The 11,588-nt window shown below is 33.5% G+C and overlaps 1 protein-coding gene across 1 annotated transcript in view; it reads left to right on the forward strand.

Moving 5' to 3' along the window:
• The window catches only part of gtdc1 (glycosyltransferase-like domain containing 1), a 42,190-nt gene that overhangs the window by 14,678 nt on the left and 15,924 nt on the right, over window positions 1–11,588 (forward strand). Inside the window, exons 6-7 of the mRNA XM_029426551.1 lie at window positions 1,479–1,523; window positions 5,172–5,276. Of these exons, the coding sequence (XP_029282411.1) occupies window positions 1,479–1,523; window positions 5,172–5,276 (150 nt within the window). The remainder of the gene's footprint in view (window positions 1–1,478; window positions 1,524–5,171; window positions 5,277–11,588) is intronic.

Below are 11,588 nucleotides of genomic sequence, written 5' to 3' on the forward strand. Positions count from 1 at the left end.
GTGTGTGTGTGTGTGTGTGTGTGTGTGTGTGTGTGTGTGTGTGTGTGTGTGTGTGTGTGTGTGTGTGTGTGTGTGTGTGGTAAGGACAAATCACTGACGCCGGTTTGATCCTTAATTCGTTCCTCTTCATCACAGTTACTTCAAACAGACATATGGAGCCAATTGTGGTTGATTCTGCAACCATCCCCCCCCCCCCCCTCCATCTAAAGTACATCCTGCAGCCAACACTATGAGCCCCCCATGCTGTGACTCCAGGGGTTTACAGTTCAAATGTAAAAAAAGCTCTGAACCTAAAAAGCGTCCTGCAGCCGACACACACCTGCACTTTATTATTAATATTATTATTATTAGTATTTATTGTAGGTTTTCACATGTGCAATGGTGCAAACAAAAACAATACGAGAAAATGTAAAAAGAATATATCAATATTAAATGTTTTAACACAAATGTATAACAAAATACAACTAATTATGACAAAGACTAACACGTGCAGTTGGAAGTGATACACATGATGCGTTCATGGAACGTCGGAAAGTTGAAACTCTTTTTCTGTCTGAGAAAATAATTTTGGCATTAAAAAGAAAGATCTTCTCTTCAGACCCGCCGGTGAGTTTTGGTGTGAGAAGAAATAAGGTAAACAAACTAATTGCTGATTGGTGGAAACAGAACAATCGCCAGCCAATCAGAAAGCAGCTCACAGGATGAAGCGGACACCCAGGGGATTGTGGGACTTTGTGTCCCAGCTGAACCTGCAGATGAAGCAGCAGGTTTCTCTTGTTTTGTTTTGGGGTTTTACAGATTTACAGCAGATGCTTCTTCTTCTCTGCTCTGGAAATAATCCGTGACAGCTTTGCCTCCATCTGAGCGTTACATCATCAACGTGCAGAGAACAGCAGTGCGTTGACGGTTGGACCGTCACTGGACACAGTGGACTCATCATGTCTGTGATGCTCGCGGCTCCATTCAGAGCCAACATGGGTTTAAAGTGAGGAACCTTCAGTGTGACCCGACTGGTCTGGGTCGCTGCGGGCCGGGTCACTAACCCGTGTGATCGGCTACATCTTCGTCCTCTCCATTGTTGTCCAAAAACTGTGAAACACAACAATATAGAAAAGTTATGTTGAACATTTTGGAGGAAGAAAAGTCTGAATAATATGATGGGGAAAAAGTCTTTCTATTCAAAACAAAAATGTAAAAATAAAAAATATTATTTTTGAGTAAAGACAACTTGTAATATTTCTTGTAATACTACTACTACTTGTAATGTAATCTTTGTAATATAAGAAATAAAAAAATAAAATGGCGTGATCATCGCTCTACGAACAAACATGGCCGCCTGCGTTCTGGAGAGTCTTCATCACTTTAGTGGGATGTGTGTGTGTGTCCGTCCGTCAGCAGCGATGAGGCGTTCAGGAGCTGTGGAAACTGCAGCTATCTCCATGTGTTCACTCCGTAAACATGTTTCTGTTGTTTTTCAGACTGCTGCCAAAACACAAACTCCTCAAACAGCCTCAGACACTACGGTAACAATACTCTACTATAATACTGTGTACTAATGCTGCTATAAATACTCTCTACTATAATACTGTGTACTAATACTGCTATAAATACTCTACTATAATACTGTGTACTAATACTGCTATAAATACTCTACTATAATACTGTGTACTAATGCTGCTATAAATACTCTCTACTATAATACTGTGTACTAATACTGCTATAAATACTCTACTATAATACTGTGTACTAATACTGCTATAAATACTCTCTACTATAATACTGTGTACTAATACTGCTATAAATACTCTACTATAATACTGTGTACTAATACTGCTATAAATACTCTACTATAATACTGTGTACTAATACTGCTATAAATACTCTCTACTATAATACTGTGTACTAATACTGCTATAAATACTCTACTATAATACTGTGTACTAATACTGCTATAAATACTCTACTATAATACTGTGTACTAATACTGCTATAAATACTCTACTCTAATACTGTATACTAATACTGCTATAAATACTCTCTACTATAATACTGTGTACTAATACTGCTATAAATACTCTACTATAATACTGTGTACTAATACTGCTATAAATACTCTCTACTATAATACTGTGTACTAATACTGCTATAAATACTCTACTATAATACTGTGTACTAATGCTGCTATAAATACTCTCTACTATAATACTGTGTACTAATACTGCTATAAATACTCTACTATAATACTGTGTACTAATGCTGCTATAAATACTCTCTACTATAATACTGTGTACTAATACTGCTATAAATACTCTACTATAATACTGTGTACTAATACTGCTATAAATACTCTACTCTAATACTGTGTACTAATACTGCTATAAATACTCTCTACTATAATACTGTGTACTAATACTGCTATAAATACTCTACTATAATACTGTGTACTAATACTGCTATAAATACTCTCTACTATAATACTGTGTACTAATACTGCTATAAATACTCTACTATAATACTGTGTACTAATACTGCTATAAATACTCTCTACTATAATACTGTGTACTAATACTGCTATAAATACTCTACTATAATACTGTGTACTAATGCTGCTATAAATACTCTCTACTATAATACTGTGTACTAATACTGCTATAAATACTCTACTATAATACTGTGTACTAATACTGCTATAAATACTCTCTACTATAATACTGTGTACTAATACTGCTATAAATACTCTACTATAATACTGTGTACTAATACTGCTATAAATACTCTACTATAATACTGTGTACTAATACTGCTATAAATACTCTACTATAATACTGTGTACTAATACTGCTATAAATACTCTCTACTATAATACTGTGTACTAATACTGCTATAAATACTCTACTATAATACTGTGTACTAATGCTGCTATAAATACTCTCTACTATAATACTGTGTACTAATACTGCTATAAATACTCTACTATAATACTGTGTACTAATACTGCTATAAATACTCTACTATAATACTGTGTACTAATACTGCTATAAATACTCTACTATAATACTGTGTACTAATACTGCTATAAATACTCTACTATAATACTGTGTACTAATACTGCTATAAATACTCTCTACTATAATACTGTGTACTAATACTGCTATAAATACTCTACTATAATACTGTGTACTAATACTGCTATAAATACTCTCTACTATAATACTGTGTACTAATACTGCTATAAATACTCTACTATAATACTGTGTACTAATGCTGCTATAAATACTCTCTACTATAATACTGTGTACTAATACTGCTATAAATACTCTACTATAATACTGTGTACTAATACTGCTATAAATACTCTACTATAATACTGTGTACTAATACTGCTATAAATACTCTACTATAATACTGTGTACTAATGCTGCTATAAATACTCTCTACTATAATACTGTGTACTAATACTGCTATAAATACTCTACTATAATACTGTGTACTAATACTGCTATAAATACTCTACTATAATACTGTGTACTAATACTGCTATAAATACTCTCTACTATAATACTGTGTACTAATACTGCTATAAATACTCTACTATAATACTGTGTACTAATGCTGCTATAAATACTCTCTACTATAATACTGTGTACTAATACTGCTATAAATACTCTACTATAATACTGTGTACTAATACTGCTATAAATACTCTACTATAATACTGTGTACTAATACTGCTATAAATACTCTACTATAATACTGTGTACTAATACTGCTATAAATACTCTACTATAATACTGTGTACTAATACTGCTATAAATACTCTCTACTATAATACTGTGTACTAATACTGCTATAAATACTCTACTATAATACTGTGTACTAATACTGCTATAAATACTCTACTATAATATTGTGTACTAATACTGCTATAAATACTCTACTATAATACTGTGTACTCATACTGCTATAAATACTCTACTATAATACTGTGTACTAATACTGCTATAAATACTCTCTACTATAATACTGTGTACTAATACTGCTATAAATACTCTACTATAATACTGTGTACTAATACTGCTATAAATACTCTCTACTATAATACTGTGTACTAATACTGCTATAAATACTCTACTATAATACTGTGTACTAATACTGCTATAAATACTCTCTACTGTAATACTGTGTACTAATAGTGCTATAAATACTCTACTATAATACTGTGTACTAATACTGCTATAAATACTCTCTACTATAATACTGTGTACTAATACTGCTATAAATACTCTACTATAATACTGTGTACTAATACTGCTATAAATACTCTCTACTATAATACTGTGTACTAATACTGCTATAAATACTCTACTATAATACTGTGTACTAATACTGCTATAAATACTCTCTACTGTAATACTGTGTACTAATAGTGCTATAAATACTCTACTATAATACTGTGTACTAATACTGCTATAAATACTCTCTACTATAATACTGTGTACTAATACTGCTATAAATACTCTACTATAATACTGTGTACTAATACTGCTATAAATACTCTACTATAATACTGTGTACTAATACTGCTATAAATACTCTACTATAATACTGTGTACTAATACTGCTATAAATACTCTACTATAATACTGTGTACTAATACTGCTATAAATACTCTACTATAATACTGTGTACTAATACTGCTATACATACTCTCTACTATAATACTGTGTACTAATACTGCTATAAATACTCTACTATAATACTGTGTACTAATACTGCTATAAATACTCTACTATAATACTGTGTACTAATACTGCTATAAATACTCTACTATAATACTGTGTACTAATACTGCTATAAATACTCTCTACTATAATACTGTGTACTAATACTGCTATAAATACTCTACTATAATACTGTGTACTAATACTGCTATAAATACTCTACTATAATACTGTGTACTAATACTGCTATAAATACTCTGTACTATAATACTGTGTACTAATACTGCTATAAATACTCTACTATAATACTGTGTACTAATACTGCTATAAATACTCTGTACTATAATACTGTGTACTAATACTGCTATAAATACTCTGTACTACAATACTGTGTACTAATACTGCTATAAATACTCTGTACTATAATACTTATGTCTCTGGCACCGACAGGCGTGACGAGGATCCAGATGAACCCAGAACCGAGCAGAGAGCAGGAAGTGGGGGGGGGGCATCAGACCCGGGGAGGCCTCTTCACATCGTCTGGCCTCACAGGTGGTGAGTTACTTTATTTACCTCTGAGGAAAGTTTCAAATGTACGAAATATTAAATTATGCATAAGAAGTTAAACTGAAGTGTTGAAAATAAACTTTTTAAAATCAGATTATTTTATATAGAATTTAATATTTTATATTAAAAAACATATTTCTGAGATTAAAGTGTTAAATATACGCCAAAATAAATTCACAAATGTACAGATAGAGATATTATATTTGCGAGAATAAATTCAGAAGAATTGTTTTCTGTAGGGAACCATGTCGCTTTATTTTGAAGGTTAGATCACCTCATCACAGCACATCGGTCGCAATAGGCCAAAATTTATAACGCTTAATTAGTTAGCATTAATCTCAAACAAGAAGTGAACAGTATAAAAGTGTTTTATTCTGAAGGGACTTCCATTCATCTCCACCACTTTGATAAACCTGACCTCAGATCAGCGTGTGAATCTGAGGTTCAGTTGGAAAATGAGATTATCGGACATGCTGTCAGCGGTGTGTTTGTGTTTTTCTTCCTCTGTAGTATCAGTGACCGCAGCAGCCGTCATGTAATCTGCTCTGAACTGAGAAAAACACAGATGGATTATTGCTTTTATTCTGTCAGAAATGAGGATTTCCACAGAGATGTTCTGTTAATCTGTGATTGAAGCTCCTCGTCTGGTTTGTGTTTTAATCTGTGTGTGGCCTGGATCCTCAGATTACAGCTCGTCTTATTGCTGCTGCAGGGGTGAGGAGGGGGAGGAGGTGGGAGGTGAACAGCTGTTTCAGGTGAAGATGTTGTAGCACCGGGGGTTAAATCTGTCACCAGGATCAGAGGATTGATGTCCTGCTGCTCTCAAACACAACACATCAATAGCATGCACTACAGTTCTTATTTCACTGGTTATTATATAGAAGTCTGGCACTACAGTTCTTATTTCACTGGTTATTATATAGAAGTCTGGCACTACAGTTCTTATTTCACTGGTTATTATATAGAAGTCTGGCACTACAGTTCTCTTATTTCACTGGTTATTATATAGAAGTCTGGCACTACAGTTCTTATTTCACTGGTTATTATATAGAAGTCTGGCACACTACAGTTCTCTTATTTCACTGGTTATTATATAGAAGTCTGGCACTACAGTTCTTATTTCACTGGTTATTATATAGAAGTCTGGCACTACAGTTCTTATTTCACTGGTTATTATATAGAAGTCTGGCACTACAGTTCTTATTTCACTGGTTATTATATAGAAGTCTGGCACACTACAGTTCTCTTATTTCACTGGTTATTATATAGAAGTCTAGCACTACAGTTCTTATTTCACTGGTTATTATATAGAAGTCTGGCACTACAGTTCTTATTTCACTGGTTATTATATAGAAGTCTGGCACTACAGTTCTTATTTCACTGGTTATTATATAGAAGTCTGGCACTACAGTTCTTATTTCACTGGTTATTATATAGAAGTCTGGCACTACAGTTCTTATTTCACTGGTTATTATATAGAAGTCTGGCACTACAGTTCTTATTTCACTGGTTATTATATAGAAGTCTGGCACACTACAGTTCTCTTATTTCACTGGTTATTATATAGAAGTCTAGCACTACAGTTCTTATTTCACTGGTTATTATATAGAAGTCTGGCACTACAGTTCTTATTTCACTGGTTATTATATAGAGGTCTGGCACTACAGTTCTTATTTCACTGGTTATTATATAGAAGTCTGGCACTAGAGTTCTTATTTCACTGGTTATTATATAGAAGTCTGGCACTACAGTTCTTATTTCACTGGTTATTATATAGAAGTCTGGCACTACAGTTCTTATTTCACTGGTTATTATATAGAAGTCTGGCACTACAGTTCTTATTTCACTGGTTATTATATAGAAGTCTGGCACTACAGTTCTTATTTCACTGGTTATTATGTAGAAGTCTGGCACACTACAGTTCTTATTTCACTGGTTATTATATAGAAGTCTGGCACACTACAGTTCTTATTTCACTGGTTATTATATAGAAGTCTGGCACTACAGTTCTTATTTCACTGGTTATTATATAGAAGTCTGGCACTACAGTTCTTATTTCACTGGTTATTATATAGAAATCTGGCACTACAGTTCTTATTTCACTGGTTATTATATAGAAGTCTGGCACTACAGTTCTTATTTCACTGGTTATTATATAGAAGTCTGGCACACTACAGTTCTCTTATTTCACTGGTTATTATATAGAAGTCTGGCACTACAGTTCTTATTTCACTGGTTATTATATAGAAGTCTGGCACTACAGTTCTCTTATTTCACTGGTTATTATATAGAAGTCTGGCACTACAGTTCTTATTTCACTGGTTATTATATAGAAGTCTGGCACACTACAGTTCTTATTTCACTGGTTATTATATAGAAGTCTGGCACTACAGTTCTTATTTCACTGGTTATTATATAGAAGTCTGGCACACTACAGTTCTCTTATTTCACTGGTTATTATATAGAAGTCTAGCACACTACAGTTCTTATTTCACTGGTTATTATATAGAAGTCTGGCACTACAGTTCTTATTTCACTGGTTATTATATAGAAGTCTGGCACTACAGTTCTTATTTCACTGGTTATTATATAGAAGTCTGGCACTACAGTTCTTATTTCACTGGTTATTATGTAGAAGTCTGGCACACTACAGTTCTCTTATTTCACTGGTTATTATATAGAAGTCTGGCACTACAGTTCTTATTTCACTGGTTATTATGTAGAAGTCTGGCACACTACAGTTCTCTTATTTCACTGGTTATTATATAGAAGTCTGGCACTACAGTTCTTATTTCACTGGTTATTATATAGAAGTCTGGCACTACAGTTCTTATTTCACTGGTTATTATATAGAAGTCTGGCACTACAGTTCTTATTTCACTGGTTATTATATAGAAGTCTGGCACACTACAGTTCTTATTTCACTGGTTATTATATAGAAGTCTGGCACTACAGTTCTCTTATTTCACTGGTTATTATATAGAAGTCTGGCACTACAGTTCTTATTTCACTGGTTATTATATAGAAGTCTGGCACACTACAGTTCTCTTATTTCACTGGTTATTATATAGAAGTCTGGCACACTACAGTTCTTATTTCACTGGTTATTATATAGAAGTCTGGCACTACAGTTCTTATTTCACTGGTTATTATATAGAAGTCTGGCACTACAGTTCTTATTTCACTGGTTATTATATAGAAGTCTGGCACTACAGTTCTTATTTCACTGGTTATTATATAGAAGTCTGGCACTACAGTTCTTATTTCACTGGTTATTATATAGAAGTCTGGCACTACAGTTCTTATTTCACTGGTTATTATATAGAAGTCTGGCACTACAGTTCTTATTTCACTGGTTATTATGTAGAAGTCTGGCACTACAGTTCTTATTTCACTGGTTATTATATAGAAGTCTGGCACACTACAGTTCTCTTATTTCACTGGTTATTATATAGAAGTCTGGCACTACAGTTCTTATTTCACTGGTTATTATATAGAAGTCTGGCACACTACAGTTCTTATTTCACTGGTTATTATATAGAAGTCTGGCACTACAGTTCTTATTTCACTGGTTATTATATAGAAGTCTGGCACTACAGTTCTTATTTCACTGGTTATTATATAGAAGTCTGGCACTACAGTTCTTATTTCACTGGTTATTATATAGAAGTCTGGCACTACAGTTCTTATTTCACTGGTTATTATATAGAAGTCTGGCACTACAGTTCTTATTTCACTGGTTATTATGTAGAAGTCTGGCACACTACAGTTCTCTTATTTCACTGGTTATTATATAGAAGTCTGGCACTACAGTTCTTATTTCACTGGTTATTATATAGAAGTCTGGCACACTACAGTTCTTATTTCACTGGTTATTATATAGAAGTCTGGCACTACAGTTCTTATTTCACTGGTTATTATATAGAAGTCTGGCACTACAGTTCTTATTTCACTGGTTATTATGTAGAAGTCTGGCACACTACAGTTCTCTTATTTCACTGGTTATTATATAGAAGTCTGGCACTACAGTTCTTATTTCACTGGTTATTATATAGAAGTCTGGCACTACAGTTCTTATTTCACTGGTTATTATATAGAAGTCTGGCACTACAGTTCTTATTTCACTGGTTATTATATAGAAGTCTGGCACTACAGTTCTTATTTCACTGGTTATTATATAGAAGTCTGGCACACTACAGTTCTTATTTCACTGGTTATTATATAGAAGTCTGGCACTACAGTTCTTATTTCACTGGTTATTATATCGAAGTCTGGCACTACAGTTCTTATTTCACTGGTTATTATATAGAAGTCTGGCACTACAGTTCTTATTTCACTGGTTATTATATAGAAGTCTGGCACTACAGTTCTTATTTCACTGGTTATTATATAGAAGTCTGGCACACTACAGTTCTTATTTCACTGGTTATTATATAGAAGTCTGGCACTACAGTTCTTATTTCACTGGTTATTATATAGAAGTCTGGCACTACAGTTCTTATTTCACTGGTTATTATATAGAAGTCTGGCACACTACAGTTCTTATTTCACTGGTTATTATATAGAAGTCTGGCACTACAGTTCTTATTTCACTGGTTATTATGTAGAAGTCTGGCACACTACAGTTCTTATTTCACTGGTTATTATATAGAAGTCTGGCACTACAGTTCTTATTTCACTGGTTATTATGTAGAAGTCTGGCACACTACAGTTCTCTTATTTCACTGGTTATTATATAGAAGTCTGGCACACTACAGTTCTTATTTCACTGGTTATTATATAGAAGTCTGGCACTACAGTTCTTATTTCACTGGTTATTATATAGAAGTCTGGCACTACAGTTCTTATTTCACTGGTTATTATATAGAAGTCTGGCACTACAGTTCTTATTTCACTGGTTATTATGTAGAAGTCTGGCACACTACAGTTCTCTTATTTCACTGGTTATTATGTAGAAGTCTGGCACTACAGTTCTTATTTCACTGGTTATTATGTAGAAGTCTGGCACTACAGTTCTTATTTCACTGGTTATTATATAGAAGTCTGGCACTACAGTTCTTATTTCACTGGTTATTATATAGAAGTCTGGCACTACAGTTCTTATTTCACTGGTTATTATATAGAAGTCTGGCACTACAGTTCTTATTTCACTGGTTATTATATAGAAGTCTGGCACTACAGTTCTTATTTCATTGGTTATTATATAGAAGTCTGGCACTACAGTTCTTATTTCACTGGTTATTATATAGAAGTCTGGCACACTACAGTTCTTATTTAGTACTAGTATACATATATACATATTTACACAGCAAGGTGTATTTTCTGTTGATATTTTCAGAGTACAATATATTTTTATTTACATATTCTTACAGTAAAGCGCCTCTCTGTCTTAATGAGGCTTCAGTTTGTGGGTTTGAAACTCAAATTATGAATCTCAGTAAATAATATTTGAATTTTAAAAGGCACCTCTTGGGTTCAACATGAAGCAGAATATTTAATAACTCATCTGTAAATGAGAGCGTCTCAGTTTTTTTCTTTTAGCTAGTGATGCATATTAATGAGCTGCGTGCTCTCCACTGAGCATGCTCAGTCCTGCACATTTAGGAGCTCAGAGAGGATTTCAACAGTGAAACGTGGACATATACAACAACACGTATGAAACAGAAATACACCTTTAGAAATGACAATAGTCCTCACCTACACGGGTATTTTTTAGTTTTAAAAGAGCAAGATGTTGGATCTCGCCGTGATTCTGATGCCGCTGTGATGTAAACAGTGAAAGTTTGTTAGCTGAAGCAGCACGATGTCCCGTCAGTGATGCCTCACAAACCATACAAAACAAGAGCTCCATTTTTCAGTGACATAAAATGCGTTTGCTGTTGACGAAATGTGAAAATGACACAAAATGTTTTGCTCCTGAAGACCTGCCACTGTAATAAATACTTTCTTATTCTAATAAAGTTATTATCCCCACATCCCTACAGCTGAACCTCTGAAAACATCCGACTTTTTATATTATCTGACATTTTGTTGACTTAATTATAAATTAAGAATACCGGCAGGTTCATCGGATCGTTGTGATTTAATGAAAACTTAAATTTCACAAGTAAATATCTAAATAATAATATTGAGTTTACAAACAATGTCCAGTTTATGAGGAGAAGCCAGTGAAACTAAGCTGTAAAGAAGGTTCACTTTGTCACAGTCGTCTCACAGTATTATTATTATTTAGTGTTTTAATCACATTTTCACTGATGAGTCACAGATTAATTGACGTTGAGCAGCTTCACACGTTCCTGT

This window comes from Cottoperca gobio, unplaced genomic scaffold, assembly GCF_900634415.1.
Source record: "Cottoperca gobio unplaced genomic scaffold, fCotGob3.1 fCotGob3_200arrow_ctg1, whole genome shotgun sequence".
Taxonomy (NCBI): domain Eukaryota; kingdom Metazoa; phylum Chordata; class Actinopteri; order Perciformes; family Bovichtidae; genus Cottoperca; species Cottoperca gobio.